Source organism: Parambassis ranga, chromosome 16 (genome assembly GCF_900634625.1).
Source record: "Parambassis ranga chromosome 16, fParRan2.1, whole genome shotgun sequence".
Classification (NCBI taxonomy): domain Eukaryota; kingdom Metazoa; phylum Chordata; class Actinopteri; family Ambassidae; genus Parambassis; species Parambassis ranga.
In genome coordinates, this window is record NC_041036.1 from 10,567,394 (window position 1) to 10,590,043 (window position 22,650).

Below are 22,650 nucleotides of genomic sequence, written 5' to 3' on the forward strand. Positions count from 1 at the left end.
AAATTGAAGTTTGTTCAAACATCTTAACATCTTTATTAAGCAAATAACAATATAAATAAAAAAAAGTGCATAGAAAAATTAAACAGGTTTAGAAATATGTATACAAATATTTACAAACTCAAGGTTTATTTTTACATGGTAACAAAGACGTAAATTTAAAGAGCACATATTTTCTCATTTTTATGTCTTTTACACTTACTTTAAAATAACCCTACAATATATATATATATATATATATTTATTCATTTATATATATGTGTGTGTGTATATATAACATACAGCTTTCTTAACAGATTCCGGGAGAGATGATCATGATAACTTTGATTTTGACTAGTGCTTTGCATCCTTCATTACAAACGCACAAAATGACAAAGACACACATACACACACACACACACATACACACACACCAGGATATTAAAACCAAGCTATCAATAATCATCCTCTCTTTTTGCATCAGTATTCCCAAACATCTGTCTTAACAGCTGAGGTAGAATCCTTGCAAGGAGTTGGGAGTGACTCTGCTCTTGTTGTCAGCTAGGTGATTGACACAAGTTTATCTGGGCTCCATCCCAGTGATTGGACATGCAAGAGGAAAAAAGTGGATTAAAAAGACAAAAAAAGGAGACAAATAATAGGATGTAAATTTGCTTTGTTAAGTTTGGGGGAAAAGGGAAAGCTTAAAAAAAGTATGGGCTTGAGAAGGAAAACAGTGCTCAGTTTACTCCTGTGGTTGAATATGAGACCATCAATAATCCACCATAACAAACAAAAAAACATAAAATAAAAATTTCTCTTTAAAAATAACTGCTTTAGAACCATCGCTGTCATAAAGGCTTAAATGTATGACACAACTGCCCCAAACAAATAAATTCAAGTAAATTAGCGAAACAATGATTTGTAAACAAAACAAAAGATTTACACATGGGGGAAATCTGTTAATATACTAGACCGCCACCAATTATACACAGCACAACCGTTTAACTTTTAAAAATATAAATCAAAACATGAATAAATAGAACTACTAATTTGAACAGTGTGTGATTTCAATTAGCCTCGTCAATGACAGCACTGAACATCAACTTACAACAGCTTTAAACGTCGCTTTAAAGGTGCTGAATGCTTTCCGTCAGCTCCACATCTGAAACGGCAACATTATAGCCAGGTGCAGGAGCCCAACGTTCACGCTCAGTAGCTTTATACTAGTTCTCTCCCTGATTAAAAGAGGAAGTGTAGCAGGTTTCTCAAAGATGAAGATAATTTGTATGTCTGATGGGTCTGATGTCTGATCATTTATGTGCAACTGTAGGGCAGCAAAAGTCTTATTGCAATAGGTAATGAGCATCTGCTGTGAGAGTAATAAAATATATATTATATATATTTTAAAAAAAATGGTATTCACCACAAATCTTCACTTTTGGCTTGGGTAGTGTTTGCTACATACGTACACCATACATCAAGAAAACTGAAATCTATCTTAAAAGACACGTTTCTCTGTTTAGAACTATGACACCATGTTACTGACTGAGACCAGTACATTCCAATGGTCGCTGTTAAAGTCAACACAGGAAGAGTGGGTGACACATAGCACATCTACGATGTTAAATATGAAACGTAATATTTCAATGTTGTTAAGAGTACTGTTTGAGTGCATACATGTTCTCAGCAGGGTGAATAAACAGCTAAATAATTCCTGACTTTGTGAGACGTCTTAGTTCGACTAATGACAAAGCTTTCAAAGCTTAGCACCATGATTGTTTTGTTATTCACCAAATTAAGTCTAAAAACATAAAACACAAAAAAAAGGTTTGGGTGGGTGTATGTATGGCTCAAGAACTGATTTCACTGCAAAGATGGTGCCATGATGTTGCAGTCACTAGAGGATGGAGCAATTGTGATTACAAGTGTACAACAGACAGACACACGCCCCCCCCCCACCCCCTGCCCATAGACAAATAAAACAGATTCGGAATCTCTCATAGTTTAGCTGTGGATCTTCAGCAATGAGTCAAACAGATAAGGCTTGGTGTGTTAGTCAGATATTTGTTGGTCTCCTCCATATACACCCAGGAACTTCCCACATGTTTGTCATTGATACCAAAGCTTTCACAATGATTTATGCTGCAGTGTCTTTGCATTGCCAGCAGAACTCTTCACAAGCAGAAGTACAAAGTGAACAGGAATTATTTAAGGGATTTTTTTGTGCTGGTTCTCCTCCTCTTACGCTCCATGTATCACCGCTAACCAGCCACATGCTTCTGGCCGGTCACATAGTGGATAATTCCCCTTACAGCCTCAAGCCCCAATCCAGTGCCAGCTTCATTTAAGGCTTACTAGTAAACAAGATCCTCCCCTTTGTATTGAGGGATCTATCAGTTGAGGAATCGACGACATCGCCGGGCCCCACAGTTACAGCTGAGTTTGTTGCTGGCATCTTCAATTGGGAACTTGTAATCGTAGGTGAGCTCCTCCCCCCTGTAGATTTTCCTAAGAGCAAAGATGACGATGTGCTTTCGTCCCTCCACGTTGATCACGCGTGAGTAGCAGTTAGGCTCACAAGAGTGGTTGATGAACCTTGCTGCATTTCCGTGCATGGTAGCATCCACCACATCAAAGTCATCAATTCGGAACATGTAACAACCAATGCCCTGTGAAAGCAGAAAAAAAATCGTTTTGGTGTATGCTTTAAAATTTTTTGACTCAAATTTTGTAAACAGCCTGACACATTTTTTTAAAAAATGGAAACCAAACAAACCTTGCCATCGTAGTACTTCTCCCTCTTGTCGGTAAGCACTGAGCGAATGACAATGCCTGCGTATTCAATAACCATCTCTCCTGCTTCGATGTTCCTCTTGCAGAAAAGACCACGTCCATGGATAGCAGACCTACAACACAGAATGACACAAAAGTCAGAACACCACCAGAACAGGCATGATTGAATCTTGACAGATGGCAGTTTTGAACTTCCTTTTCTGGAGAATTCAACTTAGTTCTCTAGAATTGCTGATGTAACCTTTAAAGTAAAGATAGCATCAGGTATTCTCAAGAAAGGAAAGGTTGGTGGGGAGGTGTGAGCCACAGCAACAGTGTGGTACCTACAGTTAGTAGGGTTGAGCTCACCTCCACAGAAGAGCAGAAAAGAGAGAAGAAGATATATACTCCACCAACAAATACAGCTGATTTACCGTAAAAAAAAGAGAGTGTACTTGTGTGTCTGTGGTTTTTTAACTCGGAATTAACATGTTAAAATACCAAAGTGTAACTGCAATGGACCAGCAAGATTTTTAAGATGGTGATTTAAGTTCTTTTAAGTTCCTGTTAGACAAGGCTGTGCAGCAGAAAGGTAAAGCAGCGACAACTCAATACAGTGTGAACTGATACTGACATTTTATATAACTATACACACAATATTGCTAAACCTTTCCAAAGCAGCTTCTTGTGTGCTTGTACTTTGGCTGACTGCTTCTCCAGTTTAAGGGGTATGCTTAAAACCCTCTAATGAAGACCTGAAATCAACTTTGAGGAATTGGTGGTTTAAACACTTACCGGCAATTGTAACTGGCCTACTCTGTGTAAGTCTACAAAAGGCCAGTAATCTGTTTTTGGCAATAAAACCACATTGACAGATGTGGAATTTTTCCTTATTCCACTTGACTAATTACATCTGGTCTTTTTGTTTTTGTGCAGTGTGACAGGAAAACAGCACTATCATCACTATCACTTCATCATTATTTCAGGAGGATACATACATACATCTCATTTAGGTGACTTATGCACTTTCTACTTAATCCATTACATCACACAATTACATAGTGGTTTAAAGTAAAAAAAAAACTACAACATGTCTTCCTTTGTCTATTTTTAGAATAGTTGCTGCCGTGACCTTTTGTCACATCTGACATTTAAGAGAAAATGTATGCTTTGGTTCTCTGACTGATAAATGGCCTTTAACATTCAAAGGTAAAGATCATGCAAATGTGCAATTGGCTCAGTTGCATGTATTCAGCACAGGCATGTCTGCAAAAAGCACTCTGCATTACTCATACATAACGAAAAAGGAAGAACAGATGAAATCATAGAATGCTTTTTTTGCCTTAAGCTTGAGAAGCAGCCATTTTCTTTTGACTCGTCTGCTTCCCATTTGTAAGAATTACAGTTTTTATTCTGTTAAATAAAGATGTTTACCTGTACACTCCAACAGCCTCCTTAGATGTCCTTTCCAGATGTCTGAAGCGCATTGCCATGGGTAACTCCAAACTAGTGGCCCGTCTGAGTAAACAAAGGAAATAAATTCACTCACAACACCCACAACCGTATTTTGTTTCATACTAATCCTCTACAGTATGAATGGTAAATCATCTTTGAGAAAAGAAAACGGTTTTTGTGAGGGGGTGACAAAATGAGGTTTTAATCACGCAGGGCTGCAAAAAACCTTTGATTAAATGAGTTAGGTCTGACCTTGTGGACTTCAAAAGAACTTCATCTTCCTCATCATCATAAAGCCCAATGTCAGGGAGCTGTCTGTGCTGGGAAGCCAGGAAGTTGAATATGTCAAATGTAGACTTTCTGTTAGGACAGAGAAAACTATTTCAGTACAAGACAGATCATGAGATCACTTCATGACTCACATTTCCAAGTAACAATGTTGGGCATCGTACCTAAGATAGAGCTCAGATCGAGCACAGCCACTGGGATTGACAGGCAGATCATCCTCCTGGCTAAACTGTTTGAAGAAACGGAAACTGTGGCGCTGACAGCGGTGAGCTCCTTGAAGTTGTTCCAGCAGGAAGACCACTGCGTCATGGACCAGACCCAGAATACGGGTACCAGTGATGTTTTGAAACGTCAGAGGCCTCAGCCTTGCTAATGCTCTTGCCTCCTGCACACTGTCTACCACTGCTTTCCAAGCCACTGGAAAGAAAGTTACAAAATAAATGTCATTACATTAACTTTTACTTTAAGAGACGTATTAGTTTAGATTACTTGGAGACATCGAAAAGAAGTAGTTCTCATGCAATATTATTCTTACCCTCAATACTGTTCGCTTCTACACTGAAACCATCATCGCTGGTGATCTCAAATCGCAAGTGTGGCTGGTCTCTATTAGTTAGACATCCCCCATCCTCATCAGACGGTGACAGTTCATCATCCGAGGTAGAAGCAGCGCCTAACAAAACAATTCATACAGCCATCAGTCCTCAACTACTCCTAAATATTACACCTCAATTTTAGTGCAGGTTAAGGGTACACCTACAGCATGTTATATTCTCATGTTTTGTTGTACTTGTGCTATGGGATGCACTACATTGCTTTACTTCCTTAAATGTATTAGAAAGCTTTAATTAACCGCTACTATACAAATTAAGATATATATATATATATATATATATATATATATATATATATATATATATAGAATATATAGAATATATATATATATTATATATATTATATATATATATATATATTCTAAATATATAGAATATATATATAGAGAGAGAGAGAGAGAGAGAGAGAGAGAGAGAGAGAGAGAATGAAAATAAATATAATTGCACATAGTATGAAGGGTTTATTATTATGCAGACATAATAAACCCTTGCCAGACATTGTTGAACTCATGAACTGTTTTTCAAATCCATAAAATAATTAAAAGCAACTTTAATTGAACAATACCAGAGTATTTCTTCCAGTCTGTCAGAGTGCTGTGCCCTACTGGCTCCCACGCATGCTGTTTGCCGTGTTCGCCTTGACACATGTAATTCCAAGGCTCTGATCTAGGGACAGGAAAAAAACTAAAGTAAATACATCTCATACATACAAATATATGCATTCATAGTGATCCGACATGCATCTGACAGCATGAGTTTGCTTTATAGAACATCTTCTAGTACTATGAAGTACTATGTATGTAATATACTCAGGGTGTAAAGAGGGTAAAAGAGGGTAAACTGATGTTTTCTTGGTCTGTTAAATAGAACACAATTAATAAAGAAGAAAAAATGGAAACCTACCCCGAACTATCAGAGTCGCTTATGTGCTCCTCCTTCAACTCGTCCAGGTTCAGAACTCCCTTCACTGTTGGCGTCTTTATGCGAACTCCTGAAGTCCTGCTGGAAATGCTCAGAAAAGTTGGTTTGCGGTGCTCCTCCTCTTCACTGATGGACTCCGGTGGCAGGAAGTCAACTTTAGACTTCTTCGTGACAATGCGGTCTGACAGTGAAGACACTCTTTTCATGCGGACGTGGGTGCGAGGGCGGGGTACCGGAGCTGGCGTTGCTGTTCGTGATGGAGAATGAGGTGGCACTGAGGGCTCTGGTTCTATTAACAGGCCAGGTGGCAAAACTAGTGAGGAAGGGCTAATCGTTCGAAGCCCGCCCCACTTAGGGGTGTAGTTACTTGCCATTGCTTGATTGATAATTGCTTCAGCACTTTCAGCAGGAGTCTCAGTTGACAAAACAGGCTGCCCCGAGGCCTTGGATGACTTGGATTTTTTAGAAGTATTGGACTCTTTCTTCTTCTTTGTTTTTTTTGACTCTGGAGCAATTTCATCTTTTGGTGTTTTGTTGTTTTTTTTAGACTTTTTCACATTGACCGATGGCACAACACTGTTGTTATTGTTTGTTAGCAGCTGTGTGACTGTGGCTGGATTCTGAGCTGCAGGTGTAACTGAGGGAGGCATAGCTGTTATGCTGCCCCCAGGTGGTGGTGGAGTCAAGTTCCCTGCTGCAGCCAAAGTGGCAGACAGTGCATTGCTCTGCAAAAGGCTGGCAATCTGAGTGACACAGTTATAGGAAGGGGAGTTGGGTGTGGGCAGCTGGAAAGTGTTGCTCTCTGGGTTTTTCACAAAGATCTGCCCAAGGCGGTTCACCAGTAGGACATGTGGTGTAGGATCTACATTTGGCCCTCCCACCTCCTTCACAGTAAGAATGGCATGACCGGGCAATGCCTGCGGGACCACAGGCTGTTGAGGTTCTATAGCTGGCCTGGGTGTAGAAAAGTTAATTGAGATTGTATGACCAGATGCTGCCTCCTTCTGCACAGATGAACTGTAACCATTTAAGATAACTGGGGATGATGTGACCTGTACTGGTGTTGAAGAAGCTGAACAGTGTGTTGACAGCCCAGACAGAGATGATACTGAAGCAGAGGATGAAACAATGGTGACAGCTGTAGAACCTAATGGCTGTGTTTGTGTGGAGTACACAGGGAGAGAAACAGTACCACAAGTTCCTACAGTGGGACATGTGCTTAATGTAGCTGTCAGGCCTGGATCACTTTGAGGGGCGACATTTAGCACAGTTTGTGTCACATCTGTAACTGGACTGAGTGTTGTTAGTTTGGTGGACAAAGGGTCCATGGATGAGAAGGTTGCTGACTCTTGTGTGACTGGCTGGAGTGTAATACTTGCTAGAGGGGGCTGACTGAAACCTGGTAAGCAAGAATACATCTGAAGAGGGTCTACAAGGCCTTGAGAAGGCATTTCTGCTGACATTAAAGACGAAGGTTGAAGAAGACCAAGCAGGGATCCCTGACAATTATCAGCAGACTCTGCTAATGAAGGCTCCATTGTGTTAGGTGGAACATGGTTCATCAGCACTGTAGTCCCATCAGTTGATGATACAAAGTGACTACTGTCCAGGTCTGAGTTCAGGACTTTGCATGTTTCAGACTGCTGGGTGTCAAGTGGCGTGCCTTGAAGCAAAGGATCCATCTCAGCAAAGCGTGAAGTAATGTCACATCTCTCAAGAACAAGAGGTGTTTCAGAAGCCAAACCCAAAGTGGGGCCCACCAATAGATCTTCTGAATATGATGCTGTGGGCATCTTTGTGAGCAAACGGGGCAGAGTGTCATCAACTGGAGGAGAAAGCACTGTATCCTCATCTACTAAAGCAGTGTCTGCAGTTTGACTGGGTGGATCTAGAGATGAACTGTCAGTAGAATCTGTTCTGGTAACTGAGCTGGAGGCTGATGAAGAATCTGTTTGCTTATCTTTAGACGATACTTTAAGCTCCTGTGCACCAACTGATGTTTCAGGGATGTTTTTATTATTTATGTTCTTGTCTTGTTGACGGCTTGAACCATCAACTTTCTGAGCATCATCACTACCTGCTATACTTGCATCACTCTCTGTACCATCGTCTATCCCATCCAGCTGAGCCATAGACCTTGAGGAAGGAGAGGAGGGAGGCTTGGAATGATCTTTGGATGCAGGGCAGCTGACTATTGTTCGTGAAAAGTCAAAATAGTGCTCCATGTCATCATCAGATGATGTGTTGCTTAAATCATCCCTGGCAGAGACTGCAGAGCATGGCAGGTTGGCAATAAGGGGTTTCCTCTTGTGTACCTCTTGGGCTCTACCCCAAAATTCCTCCTGATCATCTCCTTCCACCACTATCTGCCCCCCACAGTTCATTGCTACTCCCTCATTTAGGAGAGTTTCTTCAATCTCAAGTTCTGTCCGCATCTCTTGACTCATGCTGGGATCCTTGTGGAATGAACTGTAGGGAAACTCTTCATTCTTTTGTTGGTCTCCCTGGGGTGATGTTCCATTAGGTGGAGAGACATCTTCAGGCTCTGGTGAAGCTAAGAAGTTGTGCGGTACCTCCACTGAATCTGACTGGGTCAGATCAAATGACAATCGAGGTCTTGGTACATGCTGTATTGATGAGGAGAAAGGCAGACCCAAGCCTGCACTGTCCTGCCAAGGAGACTGAGGAAAAAATGAGGAGGTACAGTTGGTCACAGTATTTCCAGAGCATCGGACTGAGGAAGTACTTCTACCTCCAACTGGGCGAGTTGATGGAGGATTTATAATGTTTTCTGTAGAACCAAGAGGGAAGAGGGGGGAGGTGGGAAGGGAAGATTTTCCAGCTCGTAAGGTGACTGGTCCAGGGAGAGAGCCCAAATGAGGGGGGGACATGTGACTGCGAATGCCTGTTGTCTGTGAATGCGGGCTGTGGCGACGAACTCTTCGAGTCTCTTCCAGATCACTTATGGTCAATATGTGGTGGGGTTTTAGCTGAGTTACTCCTAAGAAGAAAAGACTTAATGAGCAGCTGTGCATGTTGTTTGAGTCTGAATATAAACAGTTTTTAATGACAATTAATGTATACCTGGGGATGGCAGAGGTCGGGACATTCCTCCAGCTGGTCTCCTGGGTTGGGGGTAAGTGGGAATCTTTGGCTTTGCACCGGGATCAGACTTTAAGGGAGGACCTGGAAGTAATGTTTCTTCTGTTGGGGAGTGGAATTCTGCGACGTCTGTCTCTTGGGTTTCAGATTCTAAAGATTCATGACACAGTTCATTAAACTGTAAGTACCTTCAACACTTTGCAGTAAGGTATTTCCTAACATAGCATAGATACTATATAGTAAAACACACACCAGGCAGAGGACAGGGGCTGTGAGCAATGGTGTGATTGTCTCCTTGGTTAGGCATCTCCTCAACAGGTTTCTCGGGGACAATGGGTCGGACTTCACGGATAGTACATGTGTACTTGCACCGCCGCGAAGGGTTAATGGTACTCCAATACCAACGAGAACATCTCAGAGGAAATAGGAACAGATTTTAAAAAATACTTTTCATTTCAGGATGCAAGTACATATAATAAAAGGGGAAATGCAACTTACTGAAACCCCACAGGAAACAGCTTTCCTTTGCGTGCTGAAAGTTCTGTCAGTACCCCAAGTTTGTCAATCTGCAAGGATCCTGCACAGAGAAAATGTAAGCATACAATTATAAGCATACATAAACCTTTTCCCAGTCAAGAGCAACAAGCAACAAACAAAATGAAATTGACATACCAATCATCACACTGATCAACTCCGGTTCCAGGCCTGTCAGGTACTTCCTGCGAGGGCTGATCCCCTCAAAATCCACATATATCCTGCGGTTTACCTCAAACTCTTGACCAGTTATCATCTGCACAACAAGATGGCAAAGTAGGAATACAAATGGTACTTCTCCATCTTCTAACTGTGAGATCATGCAGTAACAGACTAGTTAAAATTACCCTTCCACTGATGAGATGTCGGTGTTTGTAGCAGTAGACTTTTTTGTCATCCTGGAACACACACTGACGGGAGCGAGCACACATGAAGTGGTAGTTGCTTTGACAAGAAGTCAGGCAGCAGCCCACTGTGGCACCTGTCTGGTTGCAGCGTTCACATCTCTAATATATCAAAATTGATTGGGGTGAAAGGTAAAATGTAATCAAAATAGGAACAGCAATCAATTACGGGCACATTTTTCTAAGCATAAAAACTCTATTAACAGATTAACACATAACCAGATTCCTAATAACACTGAAGATTTTAAAACTACATATCAATCAATAAGATAGATTAACCACCAACCATTAAGCGTCCCCTTGTGACAGCACTGTGTACATGAAGCAGAGCGCCATTGTCCTCTTCAAACACCTCAGCTGACCACAGACAGCAGTTGACATGTGCCCACTCATTCTGGCCCAAGAACAGTAACCTGCCTGCTTCCTGTGGATCAATATAAAAAAAGAAATATAGAGTAACTAACCAAAACTGTTTGTGCATTGCTTATTTCCATGTGCAGGGATTTACTTACATTGGGTTTCAGGTCTCCATATTTTTGGCACAAAGAGCACTGTCTCTCATCATCTTTAGACCATCCAGTGTCTAGATCTGCTTTTGATAGACGACCTCTTTTCCCTTTACAAATGTACAAAGGAAAACAGTTTACGGCCGAGTCACAAGACAAAATATAAAAATGTTGACGAATACCACATTTTATCATCTCTCCTGAACTGACGGCATTACCTTTGAATTTCAGTCTGACAGCCCGACTAGTCTTGAAGTGGTTCCGACTTGTAGGCTCCCCTGACATTGGAGAAACTGCCTCTTCTTCCTTTATATCTAAACTCTGCCCATTGTCCTCCTGCAGGAGCCCCAGTGGAGCCCTGGACAAGAGCTCCTCCCTCTCTTGCCACTGGGAATAAACATGCTCTGTTGTAGGAGGTTGAACAGCATTGGAAAGCATCCCCCTAAAGAAATAAACACAGATTGTAACAGCCATTACATTGGATGACATTTTCAAAATGTATCTACAGACATGAATAATAGACTTTAATAAATATACAACCAATAATCCATAATTTGTAACTAGTACTTACGCAGGTAAGTCTTTGGTACAAGGGTTCCACACCTTTGGGTCTTGGCTGTTGAACCAGTTAAATACCTCCTCAAGGAGCTGAAGAGAAAAATAATCTGTCAATTCTAACTGCTAATTCCTCTGCTGTGATTTCATAGCTTCTCTTGCAGTTTTTAACACATAAGCACAAAAGACATTTATTACCTTTAAATAGTAAGAGCGTGCCAGGGCAGTGGGCCTCCTCTCTGCTGGGAGATTCTCCTCCTGCTCAAGCCTCTTTCGAACCACCTGAACCACATCTTCATGGAACATTTTCTGTTAAAACACAGCACGAATATTTTAGTATAAAGTTATTCGCTGACATTATTTTCCCCTACCAGTTTGCAGGCTTAATGTCACTCTACAAAGCATTAAAAGCATACAACTGTTTTACAAAGGTCAAACATTAAAATGAGGTTATGTACTCACCAATGTTGTGTAAAGGCCTTTGTCAAACTTCTTGCCTACTGCACGGAGGTCACACGCTGGCCGTCCTTCTATCCCACTGTCCGAGTCAACCAACTTTTCACACTGCATCAGATTAAATCATGTAAGCACTATAATGTAAATATGCCATCTGTCACATTGTGTATTTGACTTATACTGTTCCCACCTGTGAGCAGGTGACAAGGTGCTGAGTGAGGGTGGAGGAAAGTAAGCAGGCTAGCACCTTCTCCACCCCAGACCTGAGCTCAATGTAGAGCAGCTCTCTCCAGGCACTGGGTTGGGTTACACTGCATGGTCGACAGGAATACACTACACTCTCTGGCAAGCTGGACAGGATCTCATACAGCTCATCTGAAATAAGGAGAGAAGAATTTGATATTATGTGAAAACTGTCTCTAAGTGAAACTCACACCAAGAGCATTGTATTTCAGTCCAAAGAAAACAGGAAACCACAACTAAAAATGATTGTATGAAGCAGGACTTTACATGCACACTGAGCAAATAATAGCAATAATGTGTGATAGTGTGTCACTAGTGTACTTTCGCACTGAAAACAAAAATATGAATTACCTGTTAGATCCTCACACTTTGCATGTACCCAGTGGTTGCAGGTGCCACACTGCATCATCTGACTATCATAGTCATTGTCTTCATAACACTTGAAGCAGATTGGACAATAATTACCTGGAAGAATAAAAGCATTTGAGCCACAAACTATGCAGTGTTATGGTTGCAGGTTCTTACAAATGTACTGTCAAGTTTGCACTCACCCTGTTCATAGAGTTTTGAACAATCTGGACAGAGTCCTTTGTCATGGTTCCACTCAGTGTCCCAACTCTTCCCTGGCGTAACACCACAACTTTTACACCTGATGCACTTCATACAAACCTGCATAAAAAGCATCACATTAGTACAGTAAAAACACACATTCAGAAGAAATATTCATTATTTCGTGCTTTCTATAAAAACCTACCCAGGCTTTCCTCTTCTTGTTTTGTTTGGGATAGTTGGGTCCCAAACAGGAAGCATGATAACAATTCTGGCAACGTTCACACTCTAACAAAGGCTGAGAGGAAACATGAAATGTGATGACATTAGAAAAAAATGACAACAACAGGAAAGTAAAATAAGCCAAACTGTCTGACTGTACCTTTGAGAGTTTGTTTTTTCTGCCACACACATGGCAAAACTTGCAGCGTCTGCAGCACCAGTTTTCCTTGTTCTCCTCAGATGGGCGCTCCGCTGGTTCAAGGCAAAACTGGTGGAAGGGTTCACAGCATACTTGGCAATACAGCATCTGTGAAAAGACAAATGAATCTGTATGTTAAATGTCCAACTGTGTACAACTGAACTGCAGAATAAGGTGGCAAGGAGCAGCAAAGATGCAAAGAAAACAGGTATTGGGAATTACCTCATGTTGCCCTTTACTGGCACAGAGGAAGCAGACATAAGGTGGCATAAGCGGCGCAGAGGTCAGTATACTTAAGCCACCCATATTCCAGACATTCTCCAAAGTACAGTCCTCCTGAAAATGACATTTAATAACAGATGAGAAAAGAGTGCTCACTGTACTTACAAAACACCTAAATGGACTGTATACCACAGATGTTTATTTAAGAGCAAATACTGACCTCTAATGGGCAAAATATAATAGTGTCCTGTGACCTCTTAAAAATACAGTACAGTACTGTTTGCATATACAGTAAAAATGACCTACCTTGAAGTCAACCCTGATTTTGTGAGTGGGTTTAGAACACTCAACATCTCGTTGCTCAAATCCATGGGCCAGGGCAGCCAGGACACTGGGAGGAGTCTGCTCCAAAGGACCCTGCGATGGGAGACCCTGCGAGAGAGGTAGAATGTGAATATGGGCAATAATGAACAAACTAAAAACTGTAGTTATCGGTGTGCCATGCTTAGAGAAACATATGCCAAAACTCAGTTCAGCTGACCTTCTGTGTTTAGCCTATCTGGGGCACAGATCACACTAAGAATTACCCACCTTCTCAGGTTTACGCCGACCTGATTGTACACGATGGGAACTGGACTTCCGATGCCTAACCTCATCATCTGAAATGTCTCCCAGGAATCCATCCAGTGACACAAAGTCTTCAGAGAAAATAAAACAAACAGAGGGAAAAACATATGAATTATCTGTGGTGTTCAATTAGATCTTGTATTTTACATATACCTCTGAGTGTTTATTTACCTTGACTGAACCTAGATCCAGTACCTCTTCTCCTTGCTGGGGAGGTGGAGCTTGAGAACGCTTTATCATCTAGATCTGAGTCATAGTCCACCAGGTCAAAATAGACACGCGGTTTTACAACACGCTTTGGCTGCTTTCTTACTGATGGACTGAGGCCATCACCCTGGACACCAGATGGTGAATCCATGGCACCCTCGTTCCCCTCATCATTACTTGAATGACCACCGCTGAGAGAGGATCGACGCCGCTTTGAGGCACCTAAATAAATACAAACACGAGCGCCATTAAAGCTGACAAGCTGAATATTATGCAGCAGTAACATGAAGCTTACAAGCAGTCCTGAAGCGTTACCTTTGGGTGCTGTTCTTCCACTTAGCCTGCGTGCTTTCCTCTCTTCTATTTGATCACATCTCTTATATCTTAGGGTATAAAAAACAGAACTCGTTATTTCTGAACATTGTGCTATTTTACACTACACCGAATAATTGAATAAACTTACACACAACACTGCCGCTTTGTATTGGGCCCACCGAACTTGGGTTTGTCAAGACAGTTGATGCACTTGCCACAATCGTCCTCATGGTTGCAGCCTTTGCACACTCCACACCTCCGTGACCGGTACCCAAATGGCCCAAGACCTTTCCGTTTCACAAAATTTGTTGGCTTCTTGACCTTGGCGACCTTTGGATCTGACAGCCCAGGACTGTCTGATTCTGACGGAGATCCAACATCTGCTAGAACAAAAATACCACAAGAATTAACTGACTAATAATGTTTATTGATTAATGCAAACAGTTTAGTAACTCTAAGAATGTTGCTAATAAAAATGAATGTTGCTGGGTTAGATAAGACAGTGGTCACTGCTGCCCAAACAAGAGCCACTGACAGTCACCACAGCAAAGACATCATGTTTACTTTCATGACATGCAACACCACCCTTTCTGGATGACAATAGTAAGCTATCAACTGGTAGGAAGTTAATCAGATCACTTTATTAGACTGGCTGAACAATCAGGCACAATATCTGCATTCTTGGCAACATTTAAGTGGTCACAGTTAACAGCCTGCACACAAGGCTAACCACACAGCATGTCAACCTGTTGCCATTGTGCCATTGAACAAAAAAATAGTCAAGCTGTCCACTATGCTCTGGACTGAGTTAGGCATGGCCTGTTTATTTTACTACAGGGGAGATCTAATCCAGCTGGTTTTACAACCCACATGCAAAACAAAACCTTTCCTACTGAGCAGCAGATAAATGTCGTCTAAGGGTTTTTAATGGCTCATTTACCTAACACATTTATATTTCATAAATAATTCTATTTACTCTAATCCCATTTATCCCCTTAGCCAACACAGCCTGAATTAAACCAAAATGAAATATTTATGAAAGAATAATGAAATCAATTTATGTAAAATTGTAATAACATTCTATTCTAAGAAATTCACCCAAACGTTTTTAAAAAAAAAATCCAGACATGTTTGTCAATAGTTGTAGTATCTACCTTTAGTAACGGCTGTTGGGGAAATGCCAGATCTTTCATGCAATGGTAAGGCGCTAAGTCTGGGGATGTCATCTGGTACCATGGCTCGTGGCTGCCCAAGTACCACAGATGCAGCACGACACACATGTTTGATACGCGGGCCTCCTGCTCGACGGAATTCCTGACACAATGGGGAGATGAGCTGTGGCTGAGGAGGAGAAAGAATATATGAAGAGGCAGGAACTCACAGGGGACTCGGCTTTCTTTGAGACAGAAACAAGATGTTCAGTCAAGTCGATGTTTCCCCTCGAGCCCATTAAATTGCACACTTACTTGTCCTTGGGGTGGCTCTGTCTTGACTGGAACTTCAGATTCAGGCTGCACTTTCTGCTTCCTCCTTTTTCTTTTAGAGGTCACATCTTGAGACCTGACTCCAGTTGGGCCAGATAACAGCTACAAGGAAAGCAAGACATCATTACAAACCTCAGAAAACACCAAGTGTAGGATTTTCCAGTAGAAAACTGTATTTCCTGATGTGGTTGTGGGAAGTTTAAGGTACTGTGTTATGTGTTTGACTGTAATAGTTGTTCATGACTGTTAGATGTATACATGAATGACGCAACGGCGGAGCATGCGCAGTTGTAGTGCAGCTATAGCGACTATTGTGTTTGTAGTGTAGCCGTAGCAATGCTTGTTGCTTTGAAGTGCAGCTATAGCTGATTGCCTGTCGGGACCCGCACGCTGTGTCGGTTTACAACCTAATAGTTCTAATAGATTCTAACAGTTCACCTAACAGAAACTAAAAGTTTCTGAAAGTTCGTAACAGTTCAGCTGAAAGTTAGTTCAGCTCACAGTTCATGTAGTATGTGTGTGTGTGAAATAAAGTGCATGGAAACTACGAGTTGTATCCGCCGTGCTTGTTCCGACAACCCGTCCAGAGGGGGACTAACGAAGAGTAAATCTGGACAGTTGTAAACTGTGGTCGGAGCCGTGCAAGAGAGTACACGAGCCCCGAGCGTTGTGTTTAACTTTTCTCTCTTTGTCACTAATGGAGTGGGGTCGTGCGCTTACCCCAGATGACTTCAGCTGTTTCTGCTGGTCAATCTTAATGAGCTGGACCTTGGCTTTCCTGAGGAGATTGAACATTCTTTTATTTGCACCAGTGAGCCGTGCTCTTTGCGATGCTCCTTTCTCCACATGCCCATGGTAGGGACCTTCACCTTGGCCTGATTTCTGCTGTGGCTGCAGCTCTCCTGTGGATATAAAACATATATATAGATAAATTATTGAGGAATATGAATATGAATATGTGCTTGTCTACGTAGTATACCAAACTCAACCTTGAATTACGGAATCATACTACTAATCTACTAAATCATTTTCTTACCTGAGTAAAGCTTGGCAGTGTCTTTCCCTGCTAAGTCTTCCTGTTCACCATGCTGAAGTACAAGGGCCTTGGAGTTCATAGTCCTTACACACACAGACACCTTTCTTACCACTCCAGGAGAATCAAGGTCTTCTATCTTGAGTTTGGACTTGTCCTTTTCTGTACTCGTACTCCGTTGCCTGAGGCTGATGCTCATGGCTTCATCATCAAGTCCTTCTGCTAAATCAACAGGAGGCTGAAGAGGTTTAGTCACACTGTCCAGCTCGGTTGTGTTTTTGCTTTTAGGAAGCCCCAAGTGTGGCTTCTTTAGCCTTTGATAAATCTTGAGGTGTGCCGTTTGCTTGCTGAACTTAGGAAAACTTTTCTTTTTCTGAACATCCAGAAGTTCTGTAGATAATTCTATGGGCTTATCAACTGGTGTAGATAAAAACAGATCATCACATTTTTTCTCTGAAGTGTTGTCCAGTGTATACAAGTTCTCACAAGACCCCTCATCCCATTTAAAACTTGAGTTCTTTAGAAGGGAGCGCTTCTTTTCATTTTTGCTACTTTTTCTCTCTGAAAACAGGCTTTCGGCTATTCCAATGCTGTCATCAAGGTTCTGAGCTGAGAACAGATCGACGTCCAGTTGAGCTTCACTCAATATATCTTCCTCATCAATTGGCAGGATAGGGGATATTGCTCTTTCTGTACTGTCATCTTGCCTCTTTCCTGGACGTATTGGTAGGCCCAGTTGTAACCCTTTCTTTGGGGAGTGTCTTCGTGGCAACACAGACATTCCAGCATCATCCATGAACCTTTGTGGGGTCTTGATCACACGTGACGATCTGGCACTTACAACAGGCATAATGAAGTGCTTGATGTTCTTCATGAATTTTGCCTTACCAGGCTGAGGATCAACAACGTCTGCCTGACCCCCATCAACCAATGTGTCAGTTTCTTCCTGCTTCAAGCCATCTTTGTCAAGTTCCATTTCTATCAAGTTAGAAATGATTTTAGACTGTGGTTTAGGCCCTTTATGTCCAATAAACTGGAGACCTGGCTGTCTCTTTTTGTACTTTTTATGTATTCCAATAAGTTTAGAGCATGGGACTGGTGTCTTAGCTGCTAGTGGTGTGGAAACGTCATCGTCACCTTCAACAGTTATCTCACTTTCAGATAATTTCAGTGGAGCAAACTTCCCATCTCTGCTCCTGTGCCTGTGTTTCTGACGCTGCCCAATTAAACTTTTGCGCCTCTTCTTTAATTTTTTGGGAGATTTCCTTGAAGCTTTTGGATCACTTTCTTGACTTTCTGACTCCAAAGATGGTCGACTATCGATCAACTGAATGTCTGTTTCCTCTTTTACTGGTGGCAGTATTTGCTCTTCTTCCACCGAGACAGTGTCCTGTTTGGACTCAGGCAGAGTGCAATTATTTGTTTCTGGCTGACTTGCCTCTACTACTGAAGGCTGAGTATCTTCTGGTAGAACAGTCACTGTGTTAGGCGTATCAACTGGAATAAGCTCTGTGGTGACAGGAGTTTCAGGAGAAACAACAGCCTTCTTCCTCTGAACAGACTTCTTTTTCCCTGGTTTATTATTTCTGCATCTTCTTGCTTTGGAAGGCACAGGCAATTGTTTGGCCTCTTTTGTCTGTGGTTCTATCTCTTTTTCCTTCTGTGGAGAAACTTCATCTGGCACCAGTGAAGCATCATCCAAAGTCTGTGAGGTATCCTTATCAAGAACTTCAGAGGAGTTTACACTGGTCACCTGCAACAGATCCTCAGCCAAAACATGACAAGTGTTTTCAGGAAGAACGTGTGAACTGGAATTTTCAGTGGAAACCTGAGAAGAATCTTCAACCTGCACCTGTGGAGTCTCTTTAACCTGTGCTTCACCCTGTGGACTCTTTCTAAGCCTCCGTTTTGGAGCAGTCACTAGCTTCTGACTTGCGGACTTTGTTTGTGGTGAATCAAGGCTTGATGTCCTCCTCCGTAGCCTCCTGGATGGTTTCACTTCAGTGTCCAGACATGATGAGTTATCCACATTAGCTTCACTTGGGTCTTGCAGAACATCCTCTTTCTTTTCAGCCACAGGGCCAACCTGCTGAATTAGAAAGGATGGCTTGGAGCTTCGATGTTTGCCAGGAGAGGAGACCTTTTTAATCTGAAGACGGGGGACTTTCACACAATCTGTTTTAGTGATGTCTTGAGGAGACAATTCACTCATTTGCTCCACTTCAACATCCACCTGTAAGGTGGAGTTTTCCTCAGACAACACATCAGTCTTGTTTTGACGATCCTTCTCATTATGGTCCACCCTTTCACTCTCCTGAGGAGCTGTAACATCCAAGTTGGATTTTTCATCAGTTTCCTTTGAATCTTTGTTTACACTGCTGTCACCAACAATAGGATGATCTGCCTCACTAACAGTCTTTGCTGTTACTTTGACAGGGATTTCTGCAGCTGTTGTCTGACCTCCTTGCTTTACTAATGTTAAAGTCCAGATAAATTTTCTTCTCCGTTTTTTCTTCCGAGATGAATTCTTCCCACTAGCCTGTGCATCGTATTTGGGGTTTTTGATCTTCATCAACTTTAGACTTGGGACCCTCGCGTCCTCATTTTTTAAAGGCAAGCTGTCACTTGGGAGGTCATCTAAGTGACCAGTGTTTGCAGCTGACAAACCTTGGTTTTCTGGCACTTTAACATCTTTATTTAGCCTCCTACTTTGCCTCCGTCTGTCACCTCTGGGCGATGGTTTGGCCTCTTCTACGTGTGATAATTCTGACTTACAGTCTGCCAGAGACGTATCACTTTTATTCAACCTTTCTGGTTCTGCTGCACTGTCAGACACTCTTTTGGGAAGAGGATTAGTGACTCTATTGCTTCTACGAGTCACTTGTTGATTACCTTCGGAGTTCTGCCCTGCAACAGTTTCCTTATGCTTTATTTTCTTCGCATTCTGTTTTGGCTCAACACCTCCGCTCTTCTTTACAGTGTTGAGTTGATCAACAGTCGATTCTTTCCCCTTTGCTTTTTGGTCATCAACCACAGCTTTGGCGCTAGTCTTGCATTCAGGCTCAGCTGTCTTTAAAGCAGATCTCCCACGCCTTCTTGTTGGTACTGTCCCCCCTCCTTTATCCTCCGTGCCATGTTTATCCTCATGTGGTTCTGTTTTTAATTTAACGTGAGCACTTAAAATCTGGTCGCCTTGAGTGTCCTTGGTTTTAGGCTCTTCCTGAATTCCTTTTATCTTCAGCTTCTTTCCAGACTTTTTTGGAGTCTCCTTTAAGGTTTTTACTTTCTTTTTTGCCACCAACTTTATAGTAATCCTTGGTGCTGCTGATGAAGCTCTGCTTTTAGCAGACTGTCGATCCATAGTGTTTTTTCCTTTGAAACCTTTCCTGCAATCTTTTGCAGGTTTTGCTTCAGGAGATATTCCTTGTATGTCCTCCAAAGAGTTTACATCTTTAACAAGATCAGCCGGGACAGCTGCCTCCACTGCTGGCATTTTAACCGGTAGCTTCTCACTGTGACGCTTTGATTTTGTGTTGACAGCATCACCTACAAAAAAAAAATACATAAAAAAAATACAATAAATAGCTCAAACTCCAAAGGACCATTACTGAGTACAAAACTGGGAGAGTGTAGTACACTGATTATTTAAAATGATTAACACATGTGTCATATAAATAACACCTTATAGGTCATGTGATGTAGTAATATAAACTATTTACCTTTGGAAGAATTTTGTCCAGACGATCCTTTGAAGCTTTTTCTCTCACCTTCAAATCCTCTGAAGTCATCACCCTTGAAAAAAATAAAACCTGGTAGTTAACACTTAAAGCCACTTAATACTGCAAACTACTAAACCATAAACAAAGCAATAATATAATGTTTAGTCATTAGCATTAACTGTGTCCACTATAAAACCCAATTTAAATATGTAACACTGCATTTCTCTAATATTCATGCTGAAGGACGGACTAAATGAACTAATGGTCAGCACAATGGTGACCTCATCAAAACATCCACCTAAACAGTTTATGGATTATAGATATGTATTGTAACTGCTGACTCAAGGCCTATCTCATTATTATAATGCAAAGGAACTGTGGAATAGCCTCATTATTGGCATGCTAATCCTAAGGAAACCGTAGCACAGATTGTATTAATGTTTTCATCATTTTCCACATTCAAACCAGACATTTTCATTCATCATCTCTCTAGGCTGTAAACCATCATACATAAAGAGGATGTGCGTTAGTAACACACTACAAATGCTTCTTGCCGTTTACGGAAACACTGTCAAATTTGATTAGCGACATGCTGTCACTTGACCTGGTAGGACGAGCACGCATACTAACGATACAAAAACCTGCAGAGAAATATGTCTTTGTATTTACGTTTTACTTCCAGCACATTACATTGTTCTCACACTTATCACTGTGACCTGATAGCATTCACACTACTACACTCGTATGAGCCGGAACAGGACATTATTTTCAATTTCGGTTATTACATGTGCATTAAAGGACTTTAGGATCTAACAAGGGTGCGATGACTTTGGCACACTTGTGCACCACCATTTAAATCTGTCGTGTTTGTAACATTATCTAGCAGTTAGCCATCTCATTCTCCAGAAAGCACTGTAACTCACTTGTAATTGCAGAAAAGCTACAACGTAAAAACTAAAACTGCCTAAGTGTTCATACAGCAGTTATATGTGCCGGACAATCTGGATCCAGCGTATGTATGTGCATTGTGTCTTATATGGCAAAGGAGACTACTCTACCCGCATCTGGGCAGCGCATGAAAGCAGAACAGTTAGCAGCCAGCTACTGTGCTGGGTACAGAAGCGCTAGCCTTCCCGTTCTTTGTGTTCGCTATTAGCTAGCTAGGTGCTACTCTGGCCCGATAACGAGAGGGCCATATATAAAATAAATTACAATCCCTCTTTAAATGGACATTCTCGCTCTCTGGTGGTTAGAAGTGTTACTCACGTTCTCACTTTATAACATTTTAACATTTATGAGGGCACAAGAGTAAATAATTCTAATGTAACATATAGCACAGCTCTGCTGCTTGGCTGGGGAGGTATTCTGTGTTACGACTGTTCATTAAATGTATCGGAAAGCCGTACAGTGCTGCTAACGTTAATTAGCATGTAATGCTAGCTTAGCGAGCTCAAAGCTGAAGCTAAAGTTAATGTTAGCCTAGCAGAGAGATGTTGACATTTTCTCCATGGCACCTAAGCAGTAACCAGTCACACTGCTGTGAAGCACTCATTCGTGCACACTGACGATCATACAAAATGTGAGAGGAGGAAATAAAGATACTAACTCCTGGGTCGGTTTGGGACCTCACCTCTTCACTCCCACTAGAGCTGTATCCAGCCTGACCAAGGATCTTGTGGCTTGCTTCTATTCCAAGTAAGCGCAAGTGCGAGTGGTCATCGTTTAACGATAGAACCAGGTTTGCGGGCCTTGGCCCTCCGTTAGTCACATCATCAGCCTCTAAGCCTGATCGTCCGAGTTGCCATCGCTTCTCAGAGCGCAAACGACTGCGAGATGACCAAGGCCGACCGGGGAAACGACCTCTGGCCGTAGCGGTTCCACCTTGGCCTCCTACGGCAGCCGCGGTTGCTGATCCGCATCCCGCTGCCGCCATCATTGCTTCAACAACAACACACACCGACGGCTAGCCGTTCGAGGAGAGACAAGAGGGAAGGCGCGAGATGGGAGGGGGGAGCCGCAAGGGTACAAGGGAAAGTGAGTTTTTGCGGCGTGGCTTCCCTGCAGGAGGAGCGACTGCTCATAGTGGTTGCACGTCAACTCATTCAGAAATCCCAGGTTATACCGCTTTATAACACATTATTATTGGCATCACTCTTTCATTGATGACAACAAAACTGAATAAACGGATTATTTATTAGGCTTCACATAATGCTGAAGTTTTCAGCACGTTATACATATAGTAAA

The 22,650-nt window shown here is 41.9% G+C and overlaps 1 protein-coding gene across 3 annotated transcripts; it reads right to left on the reverse strand.

The window, feature by feature from the left end:
* Positions 1–9: 9 nt before the first annotated feature.
* kmt2bb (lysine (K)-specific methyltransferase 2Bb) lies at positions 10–22,378 on the reverse strand. 3 transcript variants are annotated; one of them, XM_028424846.1, is made up of 36 exons: positions 22,037–22,378; positions 20,407–20,479; positions 16,691–20,233; positions 16,375–16,556; positions 15,637–15,756; positions 15,325–15,511; positions 14,319–14,553; positions 14,171–14,238; positions 13,820–14,077; positions 13,613–13,719; positions 13,328–13,453; positions 13,022–13,135; positions 12,761–12,907; positions 12,584–12,676; positions 12,381–12,498; positions 12,181–12,294; positions 11,777–11,961; positions 11,593–11,694; positions 11,329–11,439; positions 11,147–11,223; positions 10,794–11,017; positions 10,582–10,685; positions 10,356–10,493; positions 10,013–10,171; positions 9,804–9,921; positions 9,630–9,708; positions 9,384–9,544; positions 9,114–9,281; positions 6,012–9,030; positions 5,674–5,774; positions 5,030–5,167; positions 4,659–4,911; positions 4,459–4,566; positions 4,186–4,269; positions 2,756–2,885; positions 10–2,648 (listed from the first exon to the last, which is right to left on the reverse strand). In XM_028424846.1, the coding sequence occupies exons 1-36, from the start codon at positions 22,340–22,342 to the stop codon at positions 2,373–2,375; spliced, it is 11,526 nt and encodes a 3,841-aa protein (XP_028280647.1). In that variant the 5' UTR covers positions 22,343–22,378; the 3' UTR covers positions 10–2,372. The 3 variants fall into 3 exon arrangements, with proteins under 3 accessions (XP_028280647.1, XP_028280646.1, XP_028280645.1); XM_028424845.1 differs by having other exon boundaries at positions 14,319–14,550; positions 22,013–22,378; XM_028424844.1 differs by having other exon boundaries at positions 22,013–22,378.
* Positions 22,379–22,650: the final 272 nt, after the last annotated feature.

What these genes read in the sequence shown, in the direction of transcription:
- kmt2bb (XM_028424844.1), bottom strand. Translation starts at nt 22,342, where the DNA reads ATGATGGCGGCAGCGGGATGCGGATCAGCAACCGCGGCTGCCGTAGGA. An exon ending in ACAAGAAGAGGAAAGCCTGG is followed by an intron (nt 12,499 to 12,583) that starts GTAGGTTTTTAT and finishes CTTTTTATGCAG; the next exon opens with GTTTGTATGAAGTGCATCAG. An exon ending in TTCAAAACTCTATGAACAGG is followed by an intron (nt 12,295 to 12,380) that starts GTGAGTGCAAAC and finishes TTATTCTTCCAG; the next exon opens with GTAATTATTGTCCAATCTGC.